Source organism: Cotesia glomerata, linkage group LG5, assembly GCF_020080835.1.
Source record: "Cotesia glomerata isolate CgM1 linkage group LG5, MPM_Cglom_v2.3, whole genome shotgun sequence".
Taxonomy (NCBI): domain Eukaryota; kingdom Metazoa; phylum Arthropoda; class Insecta; order Hymenoptera; family Braconidae; genus Cotesia; species Cotesia glomerata.
In genome coordinates this window covers 17,409,932-17,437,307 of record NC_058162.1, presented here as the reverse complement: position 1 = coordinate 17,437,307, position 27,376 = coordinate 17,409,932, and the positions used below count along the sequence as shown (strand labels likewise).

Sequence of the window (27,376 nt, the reverse complement as noted above, 5' to 3'; positions counted from 1 at the left end):
CTCCAAGCTCTGTATACAGAAATTATCCATAATCTCTATCTCCGTATATTTTCACCCGAGCGCAGACCTATCCACACTCTTAAGCCAACTTCAAGCGACAATCAACGACATTCTGGCCACACATTACTTTGACTTATTTATCATCGCCGGCGACTTCAACGCCAGACCTGGCACACTTGGACACACGGACGAAAATATAATACGAGGCTCCTCCCTTAATAAGGATCGTTCCTCGCTGGACCTCATACACAATCAAAGAGGCTCAACAGTTCTGGAGTTTTTCGAAGCAAACGGTTTCACCCTTCTTAATGGTCGTACACCTAGCGACACGCCAGGTCACTTCACGTTTACAAACAAAAATGGACAAAGTGTGGTTGACTTGACCTGGGTAAACAACGACAGCCTTCACCTAGTCAAAGACATGTGGGTTGACGAAATAGTTTCTAAGTCGGACCACTTTCCAACTACAATTGAAATTTACTCCAAGTATAGTGCAAATATGGATGTGTCAAACCCTGCCCAGGGTACATCCAAGGCTACACAGTACAAACTCTGCTGGAAGAAGGACAAGAAGAACAACTACAAGCACCAAATGGCCTGGTCTCCACGGATCACTTGTGACCTTGCTCACTCACACACCGACATACTGTGTGATAACCTATGTTCTGCCATTCTAGATGCCGCCAGTGAATGCCAGCTAATGCACACTGTCCATACTAACTCCAAGCGAGTCTATCACAAGCCCTGGTACAACAACGAATGTGCAGCTGCCAAGGCTGCCGTCAAATCCTCTCTGGCCCAGTGCAAAGCAGCACTTCAACCTTGGTCAAGTTACCACGACATCAAAGCCAAATACTACTCCTTATTAAAGGATCGTCGCTCTGATTTTGATCTACAGATTCGCAAGAAATTTAGAAATGTTCGCAACGCAACTGAGTTCTGGTCTGTGGTGAATTCTGCCCGTAAAACTACACTGAAGCCATCGCAAATAACCCTCGGACAATGGGAATCTTTCTTCCACGACATATATGCCCATAATCCAGCACCCGATTACTTATATTCGAGCCCTTCGGACCCTCAGCTTGACAAGGACATCACAATAGAGGAATTAAATCTCAGCCTAGCTAAGTCGAAAATGGGTAAATCGCCCGGCACTGACGGCATACCCAATGAGTTTTACAAAGCGCTACCAAACAACTGGAAACTATATCTAGTAGCTCTCTTCAACAAAATTTTAAGCACTGGTACAACGCCCACAGAATGGTCTCACATTCTGATATGTATGCTCCACAAAAAGGGCGATCTGCTGAATCCCAGCAACTACCGGGGCATTGCCCTCGTAAACAGTCTCGAAAAAATATTCACCCAGATTATCCATGAAAGAATCCGTGTGTGGGCTAAGTCATGCAACATCATCCCCGAAGAACAAGCCGGTTTCCAACCTGGTCGTGGCTGTGAAGACAATATTTTCACGCTTTTAGCTCTTCTTCAAATGCAACTTCGCTTCAAAGACGCTACTACCTATGCACTTTGTATAGATTTCAAACGAGCGTTCGACTCAGTGCCGCACCAAAAGCTCTGGAAAAAACTTATTGGCCTTGGACTCAACCCTAAGACTGTGAACCTGTTGATGAAACTATACAAAAATCTAAAGATGCGGGTAAAAAACAATGGTAGTCTTTCAGAACCTATCACCATAACTGAAGGTGTATTACAGGGTGAAGTTCTAAGCCCTCTCCTGTTCTGTCTTTACATAAGCGACATAATACAATTTTTTAAAGAAAGAGGCGCCGAGGGACTCTTTGTTGATGCGAAAGAGGTACTACTTCTGTTATATGCCGATGACATTGTCCTACTAGCATCCACCGAAGTCCGACTCCGCAAAAGCCTGGTGATACTCGAAGAATACTGCCGAATAAACAGCTTAACCGTAAATACTAATAAGACCCAAATACTAGCTTGTAAATCCACTGGCAGAATCTCGAAGAAACGTAGAAAATTCATGTTCAATGGCAAAGAATTATCAGTAGTACCGAACTACGAATACCTCGGCATAAAGTTCTGTACTTCGCTCAAGGGAAACCTTGCAGCCGCACATGCAACAAAAAAAGGAAAAACAGCCATTGGAACTGTGCTAAACATCACTAAAAATCTCAAAGGTGACTCTTGGCTAGGAGCAGTCAAGCTCCATAATAGTCTAGCCCGTTCAACTGTCACATACCTTGCACATCTCAGCTGCCTGAGCCTAGACTGCATAGAACAACTGGAAACGTCACAACTTTACTTCTTCAAGCGCCTATTTTCACTACCCATGTGTACCCCTGGCTATGCCATCAGACTCGAACTCAGCCTCGAACATACAGCTGTCCACATACTTAAGGCAGCCATCAACTGGGTAATTAAAGTACTTAGCATGCCTGCGCATAGACTACCTCTACTCTGCCTGCGCAAACTGGTAGCCTTGAATGCGACACCTTTCAACTCATCTAAACTAAACTGGGCCCAACAACTAAGGAACTTATTAGCTCATATCCAGGAAGACACTATGCTTGATAGACTTGAGGCAGACTACTGGAAGAGAAGGAAAGACACCATTTTATCCAAATTTCAAACCTACATGCGTAGCTTGGACTTGAGCCGTTACCGGGCGTCCTCGGCCTGCCAGTTCAATTTCATTACCCAGATAGCGCCTGAACGTATAACAGTCCAACCTCTACATCTCATGAGAACCTTGTTCCAACTGAGACTAGCCAGCAAATACGCCTGCCACATAACAATCGATGGCTACACGCACAGGCTATCTCCAACCAATACGTGCTCATTCTGCCACCTTCCGGACACCGAATCTGCTGAACATTTCATTTCCGACTGCCCTGCACTGTCTAACCTCAGACACAAGTACCTGAAAGATTGGCTCTTATATGAACACCCTCAAGTGATTAATTTATCACTCCTTGAATCCTCCAACTTGGAAACCCTGAAGAAAATCCATGGATATTGCCGGGAATACTTTAAAATAAATTTCAACTCAGCCAAATTTTAAATTGTCATTACCATCAATATAAAAATAGCTTAATTTATACCAATTTGTACTCGAAGCCAATTGCTACGAGAATTGTATTCTTTAACACGCAATAAACTATTATTATTATAAATCTCGCGTTAGCTGCATTTTCCATAACAAACTATCCTCTTGAAGCTACAGTTTATGTAGAAATAATTCCAGCGCACCCTGGCGGGTGTAGGTGCAAGCTGTGAAATATCTTTTTCTAACTGTAGTTTCCTATCTATAGAAGGATTACCATGCATTCTCGAATTATTTAGTCTGTGACATGTCACTTTCTCCATAAGAAAAAAGTCAGGATCTAAAAATCTGGGTCGCTATAGTTTGTGCTAGTGAATTTAATTAATTTTAAATAGAATTTATTATTTTCAAAGACCATTATTAATTAATATTGATAATATAACATATAACGTATTATTATAGAGTATCATTGAAGAAAAAAAAGGTCTGTAGAATGAATAAAATTTTGTAACCTGAAAATATCGTTCTGCTTACGGTAAACATACTCGGTAGTCTGGCGCTCCGTTTACAACGGATTTGAACGGAACTTGGCGCCAGATTCTACCGAATCTGCGGATGTCAGTAAATGGTCAACACAACTTATAACGTACTAGATACGGCATACTTCATGTTATTTCTCACTTTTTCAATCATTTTATCATATCCACTTTCAGTTAAGACATGAGTATTTTTTAATACATTACTTACTATTTATTAAGCATATTTTAGAAACCATGTATAGTAAGTAGAAATTTAGTTTTTCGAAAAAATTCAATTAGGTGCTGGTTAATGTTAGTTTAGGTTTTATTATTAATATTAAAAAAGGTTTTTTATAGTGACAATGAGATTTTTGAGTCAATTTGTTAAAATATTGTGCAGTGCAATGTATAAGAGTTGCAATAACTTGAACTTTGAAATCGAATATTTCTAAAACTGTGCTATTTTTAAATTTTATTTCTATTATTCAATGCAGAATTATTTTAACAAGAATATGTGTATATAACATAAAAACCGCTTCTGATAAAACAATCTTAAATTCAGAAATCAAAGAAAATGTTCATTTTTTTACTCTATACCTGCATCGTAAACAGCAACAATTGAAGTGAAAAATCCTGTCATCGAATTTTGAGGTATAAATTTTAATAATAAATTACCTGACTGACTGTCAAGTAAAAAAGGATTATCGATTCCGGTTAGAGATGAGTCAGAAACTTTAATACTATTGTCAATCAATTTGTACATTAAAGTTTCATTGAGGTCAGCATCTGTAGCCTAATAATTAAAAATTCTACTGATTACTGAATACTTTTATTACTTACATGAAAGACCATTTACAAGATATATTCAATCAATATAAAAATAATTCTTTGACTTACCTCTTGATTATAACTTTCAATTTCAACGTTGTACCTTTCTTGCTTGCAAGTAATGCCAGCCCGGGAAAAAATAATCAGACCTGATCAAACATGAACAAGCATGAGTCTTCAGACCTGATCAGGTATTTTAATGTCTCGAGAATTATTTAATCAAATAAAAAATGATATAAAAAATTAGGGAAACGGTTAACCCTGAAGGCTATCCCTGCAACTTCCCGTTAATCCATACCTAGGCGCTTAAAATTGCACTGATGATGTTTTTGAGCTCTTAGAGCTCAAAAATACAATTTGTGTGTTATTTTGAGCTCTTTGAGCTCAAGAGATAGCTTTTCTTTGCGTTTGAGCTCTTCGCGATCAAAAGTCTGATGGAAATTTCATAAAACACTATTTTTTGAATTTTCAAACCGCAATAACTTTTGAATGAATTAACCGATTTTCACGTGGTTGGCGGCATTTGACGTACTTTTTAAGCCCTATAAAAAATGTTCAAGATTCAAGTAACAAAACTAGGAATTTCAAAGTAATTCCGAAAAAACACATTTTTCGGTTTACTTTCGTTCACGATAACGATATCTCTCAAAAAAATCAACAGATTTTGACCAGCTTACCGGCGATCGACGAGGTTTTTTATGTTAAAAGCTGCTTAGTTTTTGGAATCGATGGGTAGAGCCGTTTAAAAGTTATTCTAAAAAAACCACATTTGAAAAAAAGTTTTTTCGTTGTTTCTTTTGAGATTTCTCAAAATTTACCGGTATAAATCGGTCCAAATTGTGGTCAAATCTAAGTATAGCCAAGACCTTTTGAATGGTGCCAACCGCGATGATATTGGTCAGACCGTTCAAAAGTTATGAGCGGTTCACATACTTACACACATACGTACAGACATAGTGAAAAAATCGCGAGAATAGTCAGGAAAGCTTCTTAGAACCTTAAAACATCAAGATCTGATGAAAACTCGATTTTTGTAGAACGGAATAGTACCAATAACTTTCCGATTTTCGAAAATCGTCGATTTTCTTAGCGGAAAGTTAAAAATTGAAAGATTGTACTCCCGAAATTAAACATTATGTTAGGGACTTATTACAAATTTAGAAACGAGAAATATATGGGGCATTTCACGCTAAATCAAACAGTTTCAAAAATTTGAATTTCAGATATTCTCAATTTTTTGATATTTTTTAGTAACCCCCAAAAAAGGCTTCCTGATAAATTTTGAGATTTTTCTGATTACTCGTTTAAAGAATATCGAATTTTCGAAATAGTTAGGAAGCCGGTGGGAATTTAGATATGCGATCTGCTCATTTCTGCCGATTACACAGAATGAAGTTTACGTCGGTACAATACTAGTAAAGTACTTCATAAATCTAGATAGCTCTGCGTTTGTGAACGAGTCGAATTTCTAAATTACAAAAAAAAGAGCTCTTGTAAACAATGTGTTCATGTCTGCAAATTGTGACACGTAAACTTCAAATGAATTTGAAGTCACTCATACAAGTTGCAGACATTGGAATTTTTTTTTTTATTATTTAGAATTTCTTAATCGTAAAAAAAAAAATAATGAATTAAATGATGTGCTCATTCATATAGTTTTTTCTATGTCATAGTTATGATGGTTAATAACTATAAATGAAGTTTGCAGACATTTTTGATGCTGGGTTTTCAACTTAACGCTAAGAAAATCGAAGATTTTAAAAAGTCAGGAAGTTATTGGTTTTACCCCGTTTTGCAAAAATTGAGCTTTCACTAGATCTGTACGTCTGTATGTCAGTACGTCGGTATGTGTGTGTGTGTGTGTGTGTGTGTGTGTGTGTGTGTGTGTGTGAGTGTGAGTGTGTGAGTGTGTATGGGGGTATGTATGTGTGGATGTATGTAAACCTCTCATAACTTTTGAATGGTTTGACCGATTTTATCGCGGTTGGTGCCATTCGAAAGGGTTTGACCAAACTTAGACTTTGAATACAATTTAAAACGATTCGAACCCGTAGATTTTGAGAAATCTTAAAAAAAACTACGAAATAAAATTTTTTCAAATGTTGTTTTTTTGAAATAACTTTCAAACTTTACCGATCGATTTCAAAACTAATCAGCTCTTAACATTAAAAAATCACGTTGATCGCTACCAAGTCGGTCAAAATCGGTTGATTTGTTCGTGATTTATCGTTGACGAAAGAAAACCGAAAAAAGTATTTATTCGGAATTACTTAATTCAACTTGAAGATTATTTGTGAGGCTTAAAAAGTTGCGTCGAACACCGCTAACCACGTAAAAATCAGTTCATTCATTCAAAAGTTAGTGCAGTTTAAAAATTAAAAAAATAGTGTTTTATTAAGCTTCTATCAGACTGTTGAGCTCGAAGAGCTTAAAAGCATAGAAAAGCTATCTTTTCGAGCTCAAAGAGCTCAAAATAACATATAAATTGTATTTTTGAGCTCAAAGAACTCAAAAACGTAATTAGTGCAATTTTGAGCGCTCAAGTATAGAATGAGCGGGGATGTCTTTTTGGGTCGACCGTTTTCATAATTTTTTCTTCTAAGTGTATGAAGCAATATGAATTGCATTATAAAATTAATTAGAGATAATAATTTAATTCATATTGGTTACTCAATTATATCTTATAACTTTTGAACGGCTCAGCCGATCGGATTGAAATAGGTGGCGATCCAAAGAGTATCATTGCCATTAAATTTTGTGAGAATTTGAATCGATTCGATTCGCTGGACTTTGAGAAATCTCAGAAATAAAATTTCCAAAAAATCGTTTTCTTAGAATAACTTCAAAATGGCTTCATCGATCACTTCCAAAAACTATTCCGCTCTTAAGTTTAAAAAACCACGTCGATTACCACCAGTGTGTGCCTTTAGGGATGGCCTTTAGGGTCAACCGTTTTTCATATTTTTTTTGAAAAAAACAAAACGACTTTTGATTGATTCATCTTTTAATCTTTTTGTTTTTCCTCTACTTCAACGTCTTCCATACAAGGGGAGTCAGCAAATTCAGTTCCTTCATCCATCCAACTTTATACTACAAGGTTACTATATACAGATCTAAATATGCCGCCACCACGCGGATAAAATATTAAGTTTTATCTGGCAGGATCAATTTCGAAATTTTCCACTCAAAAATATCTGCATTACAATATAAACTGAAAACGTCTGGCTTAAATATTTTTATATTTCTTAGGCATAAACCAACCAATTAGTCAAGTTGCAGATATGAACAAATAATTGAATTGAATTATTTTTTTTTGCATTTTAAAAAATTGAAAACTTTTAATTTCAAAAAAATTAAGGCTGCAGAAATTGATATTTATGATTTTAAAAATCAGAAGTAAATTATTATCAAAGTCTGAAAAATGAACACATCATTTGTTTACATTTAAGCAATATTAATTTAAAAAGAAAAATTGATAACTTATTGATGCAGAAATGAACATGTCTGGGACTTGTATATATTCAAACTATAACTAGCCAACTGTACATTCTTCATTAAAGGCAGACGTGAGCAAATCATTTAAATCAGGTCTTTTTTTTTGTTATTTCATACTAATATCAATTAAAAAAACAGCGCAACTCAAACTGCAGAAATGAATTTTTCAGTTTGACTTACTGAAAAGTAATTAATTTATCACTTCTGCACGATGAGCAGGTCATTTAAAAAAAGTGCCACTAGCTCTCTAACTAAAAAAACCGCTCTTCGTTTGGTTTTTTGCCCGTAACTTTCTTAATAATAGTCGAAATTAAAATTCATTGTTTAGTTGTTTGTTTTTAAATGCCTTTTTCAGAAAAAAATATAAGATAAATAAACAAACTATCTTTCATTGAGATTTTTTAATTTTAAGTTTTTAGTCGTGTTTTCCAAATTTCATTAGATACGTCGATTTTTTTGAAAATTTGCTATTTTGAACTTCTGTCCATTCTTCAACTTTTAAGCCCGGTCCGGTAATAGTAATTACAAAATTACTATTTTTTATCGATTTCTAAACGTTAAAAATTTTTTTTTTCCGTTATAAATTATTATCAGTTTCGATTTTTCAAACTCTGTACTTCTTTTTTACTTATAATAAATTGATTTTGATATATTTTTGCCCCGAATAGGAATTTTTAAGAAATAAAGAAAGGTTAATTTTATTTAGGAGTAACTATTAACAAACGTTTTTATTTATTTTCATGTTTTTTTTAAATATTTTACATAAACGACCGTCTTGTAAACTTGAGTACTCCTTAGTTAATATGTTTCTGTTGCTCCTGGGAATAACTGAATGAAATTTTTGAATTTCTGTAATGGTCTTAGCGGTTATTGAATTTTATTAAAGTGACGATATCAGTGTAAATTTACCTGGCAAGAAAGATTTTGTTTCTGTTAGAAGAGATGAAGGTCAAAGAGAGCATGTACAAAAAAAACTTATCTTATGGAATTTAAAAGAACGGTATTAAACTTTCAAAGAACAATGTCCAAATGAACTGATAGGATTTTCTAGTTTTGCATCATTAAGAACTGTGCATTGTGTTCTTGCCAAATCTGGTGGTACCCATACTGTTTGCATATAGTAAGTATAACTAAAATTATATTTTCAAGTTGTACGATTTAATAATTTTGTTTTAACAAGCTCTAATTTGGCAACGTTAACTGAGTGTCTTGCAAATCCCCTAATGCAGTTTAGTGATACCTTAAAAATGATCTTATGTGCCAATTCATCATCTGATTGCTATTTATCAGCATGTAAGGATTGTCTGAGGATTGACGTTCTTCAAAATCAATTGAACACCTTATTTGATAAAAATGTCTAAGATGATATATTTATATTTAACATAAATTTATATTATGAATGATATATTTATATTTCATATAAATATTGGATTCCTAATCCTCGTTGAAGTCTTGATACAGTTACAAAAAACTTTACAGAACTCGTCGAAATATTCTCTGATCTTATAAAAAATTTATTATTGCATGATTTTGTTTCTAAAAAACAATCGACTTTTTTAAAACAAACAAAACGATCGTTGCAAGATCATGAGTTCACAACTATTTGCGATTTTGCAAAAAAGTATGCTTTTGTGATACAAGATGCAGTGCCAGGGTTTCATTGAAACAATAATCAAGCAATGATTTTTCCTATTGTAATCTATTTCAATCACTACGGCGAACTTATTCACCGAAATTTAGTAATCATCTCTGATAACAATAATCATGACATTATCGCCGTTCATGTGTTTCTGAAGATTGTTGCCGATTTTATAACATAATTGGACCCCAATGCAGCTAAAGTTTTTTACTTTTCATATGGAGCTCCACAACAATTTAAAAACTTTAAAAATTTTGTTACTATTTATTACCACAAAAAAGACTTTAACTTAGATCGTAAGAGGCATTTTTTCGCAACCGCACATGGCAAAGGGCCATGTGATGGTATTGAAGAAACGGTAACAAGAAAAGTAGCAAGAGCAAGCCTTCAACGGCTACTTGATGACCAAATAACCACAGGAAAAGAGTTGTACAACTGGGCGTCGAGACCAACAAGTCTACCAAATATTGTTGTCAAATTTTCACCTGAAAGAGACTATATTAGGGCAAAAAAAGATTAGATTTGCGATACAATACTGCGAAGACTATCTGGAAAACGGTTGATCCTAAAGGCCATCCCTGCAACTTCCCGCTAATTCCATATCTAAGCGCTTAAAATTGCACTTATGATGTTTTTGAACTCTTCGAGCTCAAAAATATAATTTATATATTCTTTCAAGCTCTACGAGCTCATAGAGTTCGCTGTTCTAAGCTTTTGAGCTGTTCGAGCTTGAAATTCTGATAGAAGTTTAATAAACAGCATTTTTTGAATTTTCAAACCAATAATTTCTGAATGAATGAAATCGATTTTCACGCGGTTGGCAGTATTCCACGTAGTTTTTTAAAATCTATGATATACTTTTGAACACACACTAATCGAACCGAAAATCTGAGCGAACACTTTTTTCGAAATTTTTCATTTTGGATTACTCTCGAACAAGTCAACCGATTTTGACGGGACTAGGGACAATTAAAGTAATTTTTCAAACTCAAGAGCGGAATAGTTTTTGGAATTGATGGGTGGAGCCGTTTAGAAGTTATTCCAAATAAACGATTTTTTGAAGATTTTAATTTTGAGATTTCTCAAAATCTAGCAAACCGAGTCGATTCAAATTTTCACAAAATTTAATGGCAATAATACTCTTTGGATCGCCACCTATTTCGATCCAATCAGCAAGCCGTTCAAAAGTTATAAGAGTTTACATAAAAACACGCACACACACACACACACACACACACACACACACACACACACACACACACACACACACACACACACACACACACACACACACTCGGGGCAGAAGAGATACTGCTACCGGGCGCGTCTCCCCGAGCGGATGGGAGAACGCTCGCTGTCCTTGGATGACACTTAATCTCTTAGTTGATGAGGTACAGCGGGTAGGAGCCAAGCAAAATAACCAAACAAAATAAGCTCCCGTGGACAAAACTCCCCTTTAATGGGTTGGTCACACTAACTGACCTAGCAAGACGATTGGTTCCTGCTGTAACTCACTGGGAGTGTCCGGAACCTATATCGTAGTTTCCGACGATGCAGGCTACGGCTGATGTGAGCTTGCTCTGCCGAGGTGAAAGTTGCAGCAGTGGATCAGGAGCCAGCCACTTCGGGCCTTGATCAGGAAGTACGCAGTGAGTGTTAGAGATCGGAATCTTCACCGCTCCAAGCGAGTCTAGACCGTCCGTATATTCCGGGACTGGCTAAGTGTCGGCTAGGCCTCAGGGAACTGGGGTAGGAGTACTATCTCCGAGGGTACACCCGTTCCTAGTTATGACAACCCACTCCACTCCGTACGATGCGCTGGTAAATCAAAAAAGTATGAGTAACCCACAGGAAACAAACAAGAGTGGAAACGGGCTACATGCCCAACAAGCAGCGATTGAAACGAGCGCTGAAATGAAGCGGTCACAAGCGTTGGAACGCCTAGAGAAACTGACCAGCGAGTTAAATGTTTTCGTTCAGTCAAAGGTCAACATCCACAAGGAGATAAAAAAAAAGACGACTAGTGTAGCGAACGCACTTCAACGTTTCAAAAAACTCGTCTGAGCAAGGCCTCGTGACGTTGTCAAATAATTTGGCAACGCAGGTAAGCTCAAAGATTCGGGGACTAGACTAGACAGAAGAACGAACGAACGAGACTCTTGTAAGGGGGGATGTGTTATGGCTCAAACAGGTCTTACGGCTGCACCTCCCCGCATGGGCCCCGCTGGTAACTGGTCGGGTTGTTATTATATTACCGATCAGGCTAACGCAGTCGTTGAATGGGTTGATACAGTTAAATAAGTACGAGGACAGATTGACATTAAAATCAACTCAATTCACATCTGTCCTATGATAGCGTAAATGCTTGAGGACAGGGTTTTTCCTTGCCGGCAAACTTGGCTGTGTATTTCCTATGTGAGGGTAGGATAGATGTACGTGCGTGTATAGCTCTTTTGAGCCCTGGAAACGGCCTCTTCGGAGGTAGGCGAAAGCCTCGATATATATTCTTCAAAAAACTGGACGAAGAATGGCACTCATCATTACACCGCACCCCTTGTGCTACATCGGAGAGAAACAGTCAAGTGGTTGTTGAAGAAGCGATGGACACTGGAGCCGAAGGTGACGGAAAATCAGTCGCTCAAGAAGAAAGTGAAACTATCACAACGGCAGAGACTGAATCCTTTGACCAAGACGGTCACATCCTGATGAAGTTGAAAAGAAAAATTCGTTCTCCCGAAGGCGGAGCTTTTCATACTCCCAAGAAGCTGAAAGACCTTGGACCTGGTCATCCCATCAAGAAGCAGGAAGTGGTTAAGGATCTTCCACAAAACTCTGGTGAACAGAACAAGAAGCCAGGCTGGGAAAAGGTGCAGTCCAGAAAGGACAAGAAGAAGGAGCGCAGGAAACTGCCCCCAGAAAAACCTCTGGTGCCTCCACCGAAGCTGAACCAGAAGCCAAGAAGAACAGCAACGAGACCGGAGGCACTTATTATCCGTTCAGCGAACAAAGATAAGTATTCTGAAATACTTACACGGATCAAGGCGGACGTTCGCCCAGATCAGGTCCGCAACACAGCCGAGAAGATACGCAGGACCGCGACAGGGAACATTCTCATCACGCTGTCGAAAGGCAGTAGTGATAGAGGTAAAGACCTGCAGAAGACTATCGCGGGAATACTTAAGGAGGACGCAAATGTCATTAGTACAGAACCTGAAGAAGACCTGGAAATTCGCGATATTGATGATACTACAACTAAAGATGACATTCTAACAGCTTTACAAGAGGCAGCTGGAAACGATTGTGGTATAACAGTAGAGGCCATTAAAATTCGTAAGGTCTTACGTAGCAGAACACAAATTACGTCGGTGACTCTGGCAGCAACGGTAGCGCAGAAAGTGGTAGGAGATCACGGCAAGATTAGGATCGGCTGGACCAATTGTCGTATTAGAACAGTACTAAGACCAGTCCGATGTTATAAATGCTGGCATTTTGGACACCGTGCGGTTCAGTGCACAAGTGAAGTCGACCGCTCCAAACTTTGCATTAAATGTGGAGAAGAGGGACACAAAATCACCGAATGTAATAAGCCTGCTAAATGCGCACTGTGTGCGGATCAACCCAGTACAGAGAATAATGCCCATCATGCCGGCACAAGCAGTTGCCCAGTATACCAAGAGGCACTCAAGAAGATAACTGATAAACGAAAATGAGAATACTGCAGCTAAACATCAACCACTGTGAGGCGGCACATGATTTGCTCATGCAGACAGTACGTGAACAGAAGCTTGACCTTGTGCTTATATCGGAACCGTATAAACACCTCGGCGGCCAACCATGGGAAACTGACTGCACCACAAAAGCTGTCATATGATCCTGTCGCAAGCTCCTCTTCCAGAGTGTCGTTAACAATGGCAGCGCCGGCTTTGTAGCAGCATCGGTAGATGGCATCCGCTTTTACAGCTGCTACGCACCACCTAGCCTCACTATTGTTGAATTCATGGACTTTCTGGATCGACTGACGGAGGACGCGAAGCAGTACTACCCAGTGGAAATAGCTGGAGACTTTAACGCCTGGGCAGTGGAATGGGGCAGCAAACACACCAACGCTCGAGGTAAAGAACTACTGGAAGCTTTTTCTACGTTAGATGTAGTATTGTTAAACAGCGGCGATGCGCCGACGTACACTAAAGGAGACGCAAGTTCTATTTTGGATCTTACTTTTGTCAGCAGCAGCCTCATCAGAGGAAACTACGACTGGAAGGTGATGGAGATCTACACGACCAGCGATCACAATGCGATTCTCTGGGAAGTATCAAAGGACCAGAATCCTAGAAGACCGGCTAAGAAACTTGACATCGTTGGGTGAAAGGTGAAATCCTTTGACCCAGGTGCTCTAGCAGCTGCCCTAAATAGTGAACCGCTTACTACTGGATCTGCAGAAGAAATGAACAAGGACTTGATGAAGAGAGTGACCCAGGCTTGCGACACCTGCATGCCCCGTAAACGGGGCATGAACCAAAGACCTTTGGTGCACTGGTGGAACAAACACATCAGCTTCCTACGGAATGAGTGTCTCAAGAAAAGAAGAAAATCTCAGCGTAGTTATCGGCGGCCTGACTCAGCGGAACTAGTCGCAGAATACAAGAAAGCTCGTCGACATTTAAACAAAGCCATCAAGGATAGCAAGAAGAACTGCTGGAAAAAGCTAATCAACGAGGTGGACAAAGACTTGTGGGGTAGACCTTACAAGGTAGTCATGGCACACCTGAAATATCAGCCAATGCCGTCTCTTACGTGTCCTCAACTCTTACAGAAGATCGTGACTGCACTGTTTCCACGACAGCGCGTTTTCAACTATCTGTTGACACAGGACGAACTGAATGATATTCCACCTGTCACGAAAGAAGAACTGATGGAAGCTTGTAACCGCGTCGGGAATAATAAAGCACCGGGATAGGACGGAATCCCTAATATTGCCTTGAAAAAATCTATTAAAGCAGCGCCAGCGTTATTCCTCGATGTCTACAACATCTGCTTGAAGGAAGGGATTTTTCCTCGGAAGTGGAAACAACAACGGCTGGTACTCCTTCCTAAAGGGAAAAAGCCACCGGAAGAACCGTCATCTCATCGTCCACTCTGCATGCTGGATACAGCCGGTAATATACTAGAACGTATAGTCCACCAAAGGATAGAAGCAGTTGTCGATCCAGGCCAAACAACTATGCCTAGAATCCGTAAAAAGGATTCCCCCCCCCCCTTAAAACAAAAAAAAAAAAAAAAACACACACACACACACACACATACAACCGCATAGACACCATCGCGGGAATAGTCAGGGTAGCTTTCTGTGACCTTAAAACGTCGAGATCTGATGTAAACTCGATTTTCGCAAAACGGAGTAAAACCAATAGCTTCCCAATTTTTGAAAATTTCCAGTTTTCTTAGCGGGAAGTTAAAAACACGAATATAAATAAGAACTTTTGTTAATAGTTACTCGTAAATAAAATTAGCCTTTCTTTATTTCTTAAAAATTCCTATTCAAGGCAAAAACATATCAAAATCAATTTATTATAAGTAAAAAAGAAGTACAGAGTTTAAAAAATCGGAAATGATAAAAATTTATGGCGAAAAAACAAATTTTTTACGTTTAAAAATCGATAAAAAATAGTAATCATGTAAGAACCATTACAGGACCGGGCTTAAAAGTTGAAGGATGGATAGAAGTTTAAAATAGCAAATTTAAAAAAAAATCGACGTATCTATGAAATTTGGAAAACATGGCTAAAAATGTAAAATTAAAAAATCTCAATGAAAAATAATTGCACGCCTCATAGCGCAAAGCGCGTGAGGTTGCGCTTTATACTCGACTCGTCAAGGTTAAGCAATTTTGTGATCTTTAAATGCCTTTATCACAACCATCCCGCATGAAAAAACTATATATGGCTGAACATATATGAAAAGTTAAATGGGGAATATGTGATCATATATAGCGGCGAAATCATATATATGAAATAATAAATGTTTTGTTAATATAGTGAAGATATATTTGATTCAATATAAGTTCAAATATATTAGTGTCGTATATTACTTATTATATGTTATAGAATATACTATTATTATATAAAAATTACTTATATAGAAAACTGTATAAAAGATAAATATATTTATCGTAAAATATATGTTGAGATAGATTATTACTGTATACTTTCATTTATAAAATTTCAATTATATGGCAATATATATTATTTTATTATAAAATACCATACATAATACCAGATATTTATGATGTCGAAATAGGTCAAAACGGAAAGATTAATAAAAAAAAATTAATCGTTTGTCGTATATCTTAAGTTTCAAGAGCAACTTGATCAATCGAGTTTACGGTCGAAGCAAATCTGAATTTCAGTAAATTAGTAACACATCACGAAATATTTTCTTTTTTTTTATAACTTTTTTTCAGAGAATTATTTGGCCTCAGCATTCTATTGTGATTTCGGTACCAATGCCAATATTAAAATTATATTGAACAAATAATTTAAAGTATATTTTAAACTATACTAAAAAATACATTGTTCTTATACTATTTATAATATAGTGTTGATTATAATATATACGATATATTTAATCATATATAGCTGAAAATATAATTGAAATATATGTTATGAGTATAACATCAATACATAATACTACATATATCATTATTCTATTGTAACGTCCACGTTTTCAAAAGTATAAATATCTAATTTGTCCCCGGCTCGAAATTTGCTCGCCGGAGTCCAGGGTCATAAACGGGGATTACATTATCAATAACAAAATATAAACAAAACCCTTCATTTTTAAATAAATCAAAAAAAGGAAACCTCTTTATTGGCCTGATCATATTAATAAACGATATAAAAAATATAAGCAAATTAAACAATATAAACAATACATTAGAACAACAAATATCAAAAGCTTAAGTGATAATATGTACAAACTTGATGTCAAATTTAACAATAATCGGACATATCGTTTCTTTTCCCGTTTTCTGTGCCACCTGGTGGCTAAACTCTGTCTACTATCTTTACAAAGTGGTAATCCTACCGATGGATACACCCTCAGTCGCGGTCCTGCTTACCCTTAATCCCGTTTGGGTGCTTGGAAAGCAACCCTTTCCGGCTACGCGGTGGCCAAATTTCCCCCACATGGTCAAGTCAGCACTTTCATCCGGTCGGTTCACGATACTTACCTGGGCCTTGGTCAGACTCCAGGTAGAGTATCATCTTCTGGAATTACTTGGTGAAGAGTATTCGACCGAGTAATTCTCCCGAGAAAAAATTGCTTGCTTTATCGAGCCAAATTTTGGCGTTTATCATTTTTCCCCCAACTCTTTTGTAACGAACCGGAAGGGTCGTTTTAGACACCTGTCCAGTGTCCGCGAACTAGTATTCAAAAATAAATATTTATTATTTTAATCGTAATTTCCTTCATTCTCTATCCATTCGTTTCGTCAAATTCACAATTCTTTATTATTTTAATCGCAATTTCTTTCATTATATATCCATTCGTAGATTTTCCATACTAAATTGTCCTCGGGACTTATAAAATCTTCGCTTACCTAATTTATTTCTTACAAAAATAATAATCGTCATTTCTTTCATTTTATATCCATTCGTTGATTTTCCATACTAAATTGTCCTCGGGACTTATAAAATCTTCGCTTAACTAATTTATTTCTTACAAAAATAATAATCGTCATTTCTTTCATTTTATATCCATTCGTTGATTTTCCATACTAAATTGACCTCGGGACTTAGAATAATTTTGCCAGTCTTTTAATTTCTTTTACAATTTAATCATACCTTCAGTAATAATAATATAAAATTACAAAAATTAAATAATAATCGCCGCACTAATAACAATAATTGTTTCTATTAATTTTCAAATAATTTACTAAAATACTCAAATACAAAAAGTAAAATCTGCATCATACTATATATGAGACAGCAAAATTTTGCATATGGGTCCTTATATAATCACATATATTTTTATATAGGTAAAATATAATTTTTTTTTATATGATGAAGGATATATAGCTTTTTTATGCGAGATATTACGCTTATACAATAATATAAGTAGATGAACACCGAAAAACACTTAAATTAAACCATCTTTTACTTTCTAAAATCATTTCATGTTGCTATTTTGAAAAAAAAAAAAAAACGTTTTGAAAAAAATTTTACGTGGACGTCCCGATGTCACCCCATTTTGGATGTATCAACGATTACACCCGAACTGTTCGAAACCGAGACAAATAACTAACAGACGTACGGTAAAATAAAAAGTTTGTTAAATACAAAATTTTTATAACTTTCAAAACATCTGCAAAACAACTGTACAAGAAAATTCTCTCACGCTCTTAAATTTATGATTTTACAAACATTCTCCTGTTTCCAAAAATATTTTATTTTATTTATTTTACTCTTTACAAAATTTGAGAAAAGATTTTACGTTAATCCTTTACTTTTACTTTTTTTATCTAAGTAAATGTCTATTACTTCATATTTGGAACCCTCATAAAATTATTTATGACCTCAGTAAAGAGCATGAGATAAAAATAAGTCCCACGCTAGCTGACCCTTTTGGGCCACTAACGCTATCTCACCCAGTTAAAGCATGTTTCTCTATCTAAATTTGTCACCTCTACTATCGTCATATTGACAACACCCTTTAAAACGCCTACAACTTTTCCTGACCAATCAAGAAACGTAAAAACATCCCTTCTAAATGCAGTGACTTAGACAGTAAGAAACAAACTTAAACTTTGACAAAATTACAACAGTCTACCGATAAACGTAAAACAGATAATACATACAAACATAACGTCTCCGCGAACGTCTTTCTCCCAAACTTTAAATTCAATTTCACTATTTTATGTATTAATTTGTAATAGTTGATCTTCATTTGTTTTTTATAAATAAAGAAAGTTAAATTAATATATTCGTTAATCTTTAAAATAAAATAAACTAAAGAAAACATTAAAACAAACAAATAACCCCCTAACAAATTGTCGTTAAAAATCTCTAAGCGACACGAACAAATCGATATTTCAAGACCGGAACTTTTTTATTAGTTTAAAAATTCGATGAACTGGGTTCGTATTTCATATCAGTGACCTTGTTTATGTATTTTTTTAACTTCCCGCTAAGAAAATTAAAAATTTTCAAAAATCGGAAAGTTATTGTTTTCACGCCGTTTTGCCAAAATCAAGTTTCCATCAGATCTCGATGTTTTGAGGTCCTAGGAAGCTTCCCTGACTATTCCCGCGATTGTGTCTGTACGTCTGTATGCATGTATGTGTGTGTGTGTGTGTGTGGGTGTGTGTGTGTTTTTTTTTTTTTTTTTTTTTTTTTTGTAAAGAGGTACGAAAAAAGATCTTCAAAAGACACCGGTATCGTTAACTTTGCCGCCCATCTTCCGGCAGATATCGATAGTCGGTAGTGTGGAGATTTTTACCCACTAAAAAAAACATTCCTCTTCCCCTCTCCCCTAGATGGTACGGGGAGGACTGGATTGGAACCGCGTTAGCATTACTTCAATCCAGTCGTGCTGCGTCTCACGACGCCTACTCCTGGCTACTGGTCCCTTTCTGCGATTTTGTCTTTCAGGAGGTGCTGTGCATAAACTGCAACAGCTGACCAGTTTTCCTCTTGTTTGATCATATAGGTCACCAGGCTTTAGGGGGAGAGCCTGGTGCCTATGATCTCTTCGGTGCTTCTTCTGTAGTCCTTCCATCGAGCACACTCGAAGAATGTGTTTTCGGCGTCGTCGATTTTATCCGGGCAGTATTTGCACGTTGGTGTGCTGTGCAAACCCATCTTGAAAAGATAGGCATTGAACTGCCCATGTCCCGTCAATAGCTGGGTCAGGAAGAAGTCCGCATCCCCGTGCTTCCGAGAGAGCCAGACGTTGATGTTTGGGATCAGGCGCGCCGTCCATCTGCCCGTCTCTCCCGATGTCCATCGGTCCTGCCACTCTTGCTGCGTTTCCGCCTTTATCCTCGTTCTTGCGTCCTTCATGTTATCATCACTGTCTTTAGCGTCATAGAGTTTTGCTCTTTCGAACGTTAATAGGTCGATGGGCGCGGCTCCTGCAATGACCAATACAGCCGCTTCGGAAACTGTGTGGTAGGCGCAGGCAACCCTGAGAGCGCCTCGCCGCTGTACTGCTGCGATCTTTCGCCGGTAGGTCTTCTGCTTTAATATGTCTGCCCATATCTCCGCTCCATAAAGCAGTACCGAGTGGACTGCTTCTAGAAGAACTCTTCTCTTTTTTGTTCTTGATCTCATGGTGTTGGTCATAATTCGTGCTAGGCTAGACACAGTCTTGCTGGCTTTGTTGCATGCACTGTCGAGGTGTTCACGGAAAGATAGTTTCTCGTCTATCATTACTCCTAGATACCGCAGAGCCCTTGTTGACGTCATCGTTGTTCCTCCCATGTCCATAGCGAATGGTTTTGGAAACCATTTTTGACGGGTCAAAACGACCATCTCGGTTTTCTGTTTGGCGAGTTTCAGGTGATGCTTATCGAGCCAAGTCTTGACGGTGTCGATGGTTTCCCGAACTAGCAGTTCGGCCTCTTCCACGCTGTCTGCCACTATAGTGGCTGCAACGTCGTCTGCAAAGCCTGTTAGCTCTACTTGCTCTGGCAACGAGATTTCAAGGAGCTCGTCGTAGTCTGCGTTCCATAGATCAGGCCCCATTATTGAGCCTTGCGGCACGCCAGCCGTTATGGCGTATTCTTGTGGGCCTTCAGTAGTTTCCACTATTAGCTTTCTATCGTCAAGGTAGTTGTCGACTAGTGCCAGATTTTCTGGCTCCGCATCAAACTTGTGCTCCAGAGCGTCTAAAATGTCTCTCCAATTTGCGCTGTTAAATGCGTTTTTGACATCTAGCGTGAGGAGAAGACATACTTTACGAGCTTTGAGGCTACCAGACCATGCTTGTGTTGCTGTCTTTATGACTTTCTTGATCGCTCCAACTGTCGAATAACCTTTCCGGAAGCCATGCTCGTTGGTGGCAAAACCTCCAGCACGGTCGATGTCGTCGCGAAGTCTCCCTTGTATGAGCTTCTCGAGCAGTTTTCCAGCAATGTCTAGCATACAGAGTGGTCTAAACGACGAAGGTGTTATGGTGGTTCCCTTACCTTTGTCTAAGAAAACCAATCTCTGCCGTTTCCAGACCGCGGAAAAGGTGCCAGTTGCCAAGCATGCGTTGTAGGTGTTCAGGAGTAAGTCTGGGTATTCCAGGGCTATAATCTTGATCACCGATGCCGGGATGCCATCAGGTCCAGGTGCCTTTCCTGTTTTGAGTGACTTGGCCGCGTCTTGTAGTTCCTTAGTTGTGAAGGGCGTTACTTCGTTGTTTTTAGTGTAGTGTTTCTTCTCCCGCGGCGGGTGTTTGGGGAAAAGCTCCGCTACGATGCTATCCATTAAGGCTGGAGACTTCGGCGCCTCTGGTGATGTTTAACCGCTAGGAAAAGGACCTAGTCACATACTTATAAGAAGAATTGCGCCTTCGGGCTTAATCGTTAAAACTCGGGAATAATCGTATCACGCTATGGCCGTCGCCCATGCGCGCCTTGGTTAGCGGTAGAGAAGCCGGCTCACGTGGCCGGCTGCAAGAGTTGTGCTTGGACATCTGTACTAGTACGACTACTCTGTGCGAATCGATTCTGATATTTCTTACTTACATCCCACTTTCATTTAAATATTTAAATTATTCATTAAATATAAATAATTATATTAGCTTCAATTATACTTTAAATTCTCAATTCATTTAAATCAGTTCAATAGTTCAGTGAATTAACATAAATTAAATCAAGTAAATTTATTTAGTGACGCCACGCGGCCATTACGCGCCACCGTTAACAAAGGATTGCATCAGCCACGCGGCTTTAGTCAATCCATAATTGACGCGTGATATTAACAATTAAGTACATTGAATTAGTTATTGACATTTAATTACGATCTTATTTAATTTAGCTTATAAATAATTAAATTCCAACTTCAAATCATTTGACTAATTTCTACACGAAAAACATCAAACTCAATTGACTAACATTCTGTTATCAATTGAATATTATTTGCTCTCACCTCGAGATAATTGAACATTAATAGATCTCACTCTGAGATAGTTCAAAGCGATTAGATATTACTAGCTCCCACCTTGGGACTTATCTAATTCAGATTATCGATAATTTTCTATCTAAGGCGGTTGAGCTCACCCCTATTGCGTTATTGCAACGTAATTTTACACATTCACACTTACACATACACAATTTACTTGTATAATTTCATCAAGGAGGTTTTTTCCCAGCCTAGCTGGGTTTTCCTCCTTTGGGGACAAATAAATTCTTCTAAATTGTTCCCCAAAAAATCCAAGTATTTTTATTTAATTTCCTAATCCCAACTTTATCGTATAATTTAAAACAATTACGGGAATTATCCGCATTGGATAGTTTTCGACAAAACAATAATCAACTTAAGGGCGTATTCTAGTCTAGAATTTTAAAAAAAATGAAAAAATTTTTAACTTCCCGCTAAAAATCTCAGATTTTCAAAAATCGGGAAGTTATTGTTTTCACCCCGTTTTACAAAAATCGAGTTTTCATCAAATCTCGACGTTTGAAGGTCACAGGAAGCTTCCCTGACTATTTTTACGATGATGTCCGTACGTCTGTATGTATGTGTGTGTATGTGTGTGTGTGTGTGTTTTTTTTTTTTTTTTTTTTTTTTTTGTAGGGGGGGAAATCCTTTTTACGGATTCTAGGCATAGCTGTTTGGCCTGGATATGTGGCGACTCGACGCAGCGTCATACTAATTCGACACTAACGCCCCTACCCACTAAACCCTAAACCCCTTTTCCTTCTTTCCTCTAATCCCTCATGAAAACCGCCGTCAGGCATTACTTCGTGTGTGTGTGTGTGTGTGTGTGTGTGTGTGTGTGTGTGTGTGTGTGTGTGTGTGTGTGTGTGTGTGTGTGGATGTGTGTGTGTGTGTGTGTGTGTATGTAAACCTCTTGTAACTTTTGAACGACTTGACCGATTTCATCGCGGTTGGTGGCATTCGAAAGGGCTTCACTAAACTTAGATTTCCTGAAAATTTGAACCGATTCGGACCGGTAGATTTCGAGAAAATCAAAAAAAAGTGAAAAAAAAGTTGTTTTTTTTTAATTTTTTTTAAATATCTCCGAATTGGCTAAACCGATCGGTCTCAAAATCTAATCAGCTCTTAACCTTGAAAACCCCCATCGATCGCTACGAAAAACGTTAGAATCGGTTGATGCGTTCGTGAGATATCGTTGTCGAAAAAAAATCGAAAAAAGTGTTTTTTTGTAATAACTTCGAAATTCATGGCTCGATCGATTTAAAGTTGAAAATTTTTCATGGAACTTCAAAAACTGCGTCGATTGCCGCCAACCGCGTGAAAATCGGTTCATTCATTCAAAAGTTATAGCAGTTTGAAAATTGTATAAATCGTGTTTTATCAAATTTTGATAAGACTTTTGAGCTCGAAGAGCTCAAAAGCTTAAAAAAGCTACTTTTTTTATAGAGCTCAAAAAAGTACATCGATTGTCGCCAACCACGTGAAAATCGGTTGATTCATTCGAAAATTATAACAGTTTGAAAATTATAAAAATTGTGTTTCATCGAACTTTGATAAGACTTTTGAGCTCGAAGAGCTCAAAAGCATAAAACAGCTATTCTTAACTTCCCGCTAAGAAAATCGAAGATTTTCAAAAATCGGGAAGTTATTGTTTTCACCCCGTTTTGCAAAAATCGAGTTTTCATCAGATCTCAACGTTTTAAGGTCACAGGAAGCTTCCCTGACTATCCCTGCGAGGTTGTCACGGTGTCTGTATGTATGTGTGTGTGTGTGTGTGTGTGTGTGTGTGTGTGTGTGTGTGTGTGTGTGTGTGTGTGTGTGTGTGTGTGTGTGTGTGTGTGTGTGTGAAAGTATGTGAACCGCTTATAACTTTTGAACGGCTTGACCGATTTCATCGCGGTTGGTGCCATTCGAAAGGGCTTGACCAAACTTAGATTCTGAAAACTATTTGGACCGATTCAGATCGATAGATTTTGAGGAATCTTAAAAAAACTGAAAAAAAATTTTTTTTCAAATGTGGTTTTTTTGGAATAACTTTTAAACGGCTCAAAAATTCAATTTAAAAAACTAATCAGCTCTTAACCTCAAAAAACCACGTCGATCGCCACCAGTCCGGTCGAAATCGGTTGATTCGTTCGAGAGATATCGTGAACGAAAGAAATCCGAAAAAAGTGTTTTTTCGGAATAACTCCGAAATTTCTAGCGCGATCAATTCAAAATTTAAGATTCTTCGTGAGGCTTGAAAAACTGCGTCGAATTCTTCTGACCGCGTAAAAATCGGTTCATTCATTCAAAAGTTATTACGGTTTAAAAATTCAAAAAAGAGTGTCTTATCAAATCTCTATCAGACTTTTGAGCTCGAAGAGCTTTAAAGCATAGGAAAGCAATTTCTTTGAGCTCGGAGAGCTCAAAATAACCCATAAATTGTATTTTTGAGCTCGAAGAGCTCAAAAACGTCATTGGTGCAATTTTAAGCGCCTAAGTATGGAATTAGCGGGAAGTTGCAGGGATGGCCTTCAGGGTCAACCGTTTTCCTAATTTTTTTTTCATAATTCGATAGTTTAGATATTCAAAAATATCTCCCTGAAAGGATTTTTCAAAATCCAAATTATTTTCAAAGTTACAGCCGTTTTAGTGTCGGTGCTGGTAAATTGACTGATAAAGTAATCACTCAGTTGTCTGCGTACTACGGATTAGCTATCCGTCGTCATCCTGAATCCTTTGAAGATATGAAACGAGAAATATGGGCCACGTACTTGCATCAAATTTCAACTGATAAGAAGCCTCAGCACATGAATTGCCCTCCTGGACCAGACAGCTGGTGCAAGTGGCAGAAAGCAGCGGCCGAAGGAACTGAGGATGACTTTCACCATGAAAATCCACCTCTAACTGATAAGGTTTTAAAAGTTATGAAACCTATTTACGAATGCTTATCAGATGATTCTTTATTAGAACGTTGCTTGGGCAGCAAAACTCAAAATAACAACGAGTCACTTAACTCTTTAATATGGACATTTGCACCCAAACATATCTATGCCGGGTCCCAGACAATTGAGATTACTAATTGTTTAGCAGTTTGCATTTTCAATGAAGGCTTTTATCTTATTTTATAAATAATGAGTCTAATGGGAATAAAAATAGGTCTGGAATCCCATGGGTTTGCTGTTAGGCGCAACGCAGTAAGAATTGAACGGTCTGAGGTTCGAGCTTCAGATGCTTCAAAAGAGGAAAGAACTGCTCGTTATACAGAGAGAAATGCTGAAAACAGTCAATATAAAGTAGAGGAAGGCCCAATGTATGAAGCTGGGATGGCTGATTAAGAGAATGTAAGTTATACGTACTATTTTATCAGTTACGCTGCCTGAAACTGAACGTTAAACTTTAAGGTAGTACCCTCGCCAAAGTCGTTTTCTTAGGATTTTTTTTAAATTTTGGCAGATTAATGTTCATATAATTCTGCGTCGATTGGCGCAATTTGAGAATTTTTGACCATCTAGTTTCCGAGATATTTAATTTCAAAGTTTGAGTTTTGAACGCTCTTATACATTACAGTATACGGGATATCGAAAAATTTACCTACAAACATTTTTATATCTTAGAAACTTTTCTGAGGATCTTTTTAAAAACTATAGTAACGTTAACTAACAACTTAAAATTAAAAAAAAAAATTAATTGATAATTACCACACAGTTTCAGTTTTTCTCGAAACTACTTTTTTCGATACGGTGATGCAGATATCTTAGGTTCTAATGAGCCGATTTATTTGAAATTTAGCATGAATATTCTTCAATTATCTCACTTTTGAACTAACCAATAAAAATTGAAAATTTCAAATTTGTAATATTTTTAAAAAATCGGAGGAAGTTAAAAAATGAGCAAAAAAATCGACTTCTATTTTTAAACAGCCGCCATTTTGTGGAAAAATTTTTTTTTTAAGTTTTGTTGGTTTGTGCGACAATGACATTTGTACTGATCAATAATTTGGCATTGTTTTTTTTTCAGATGGATACAAAGGAAGAAATCCTTTTCACGAGGACACGGCCTTTTTTTTTTCTCTACTTCAAGGACTTACATCTTTTCGAAAATTTATTTTTTTGTATTCTTGAAATATCAATAAACAAATGATAAAAAATTGTATAGTAAAAATATTAACTGCTTCTTTTATATTAATTATTAAAAAACGCTCGAAATTCAGACCTCTAGACTATAATACCCCCTTAATAAATATTACATTGAAATCGAAGAATACATGAAGTATTACTATGTAATTAAACGAGATCGTGACTCTATGAAAATTTATTATTACTTTGTTAGGTAAATATTGTCGCTATAGACGGTTATAAATGGAACCTTTATTATTATTAGAAAATAATTAGTTAATATGATTATATTTATACACGGAAAGAAAATTATAGGAACCATTCCTATACCATTATGGGAATGGTTCCTGTTGCGTAAATACTACATGTTCGCGCCAAAACATGTGGTAAGTTCGCACTTAACCTCACCAGAGGTGCGGCGATTGACGCGCACTCTGCCTGTCAACCTCCCGAAGTCAACAGCTGCTTGCGTGCCAACCGCCATAATATATCTACACGCGGTGACCAACAACACGTGCATTGTGTATTCATAAACTTACTTACTAATTCATTGTGTACAACTGATTATTGCAAGTGCTTTACCAAGGAAATTCAGCATCATTGGTAACGCAGGTACTGTCTTTTTCACATTCAATTCCAAAAACTAATCAGCTCTCAATATTAAAAAACCACGTTGATCGCCACCAATCTGGTCAAAATTGGTTGATTCGTTCGTGAGTTATCGTTGACGAAATAAAAAAAAGTGTTTTTTTTTTTAGAATTACACCGTAACTTCCACTCTTATCAATCTGTGTTTAAAAATGCGTCATAGAATTTGAAAAACTGCGTCGAATGCCACCAACCGCGTGAAGATCGGTTTATTTATTCAAAAGTTATTGCGATTCAAAAATTCAAAAAATAGTATTTTAGAGGAGAACAATAGTATTCTCACCACGGGCAGGAAATAAGAAAGCCTCAGATCACATGTTTGTCGACCTCGGCTTCGCCTCGGTCAACAATTACATGTAACCTGAGACATTTCTTATTTTCCTGCCCTAGGTAAGAAATATACTATTTATTAGACTTCTATCAGACTTTTGAGCTCGGGGAGCTCAAAACTACGAGGAATATATATGTATATATATATATATATATATATATATATATATATATGCATATATATATATATATATATATATATATATACATAAAGACGTACGGACATCATCGTAAAAATGGTCAGAAAAGTTTCTTAGGGCTTCAAAACGTCGAGATTTATTGAAACCTCGATTTTTGCAACACGGAGTGAAACCAATAACTTCCCGATTTTTCGAAAATGTTCGATTTTCTTAGCGGGAAGTGAAAAATCTAAATGTTAATCAACGAAAAATTTTTAACTTTTTTTAAACATCTCAAAGATAATGGGTATAGGTTTGAATAATTTTGTTACATCCTTTTTTCAAAAATTCATTTGAGACAGAAAATTTATTGAAATTAACTTAATGAATTGAATGTTGAAGTTGAAAAGCCTATTTAGTACCCCATGTCATTTTTGATTGATTGAATGACTAATATCAATATTTATAAACTAATTTTTTAATAGAGGATGAAAAGTTTTTCATTACTTATTTTTGCTATTAAATGAG

The 27,376-nt window shown here is 37.0% G+C and overlaps 1 protein-coding gene across 1 annotated transcript in view; it reads right to left on the bottom strand.

The window, feature by feature from the left end:
• LOC123266357 (protocadherin Fat 4-like) overlaps positions 1 to 27,376 on the bottom strand; it is a 261,115-nt gene that overhangs the window by 164,600 nt on the left and 69,139 nt on the right. The window contains exon 7 of the mRNA XM_044730596.1: positions 4,141 to 4,336. Within this exon, the coding sequence (XP_044586531.1) occupies positions 4,141 to 4,336 (196 nt within the window). The remainder of the gene's footprint in view (positions 1 to 4,140; positions 4,337 to 27,376) is intronic.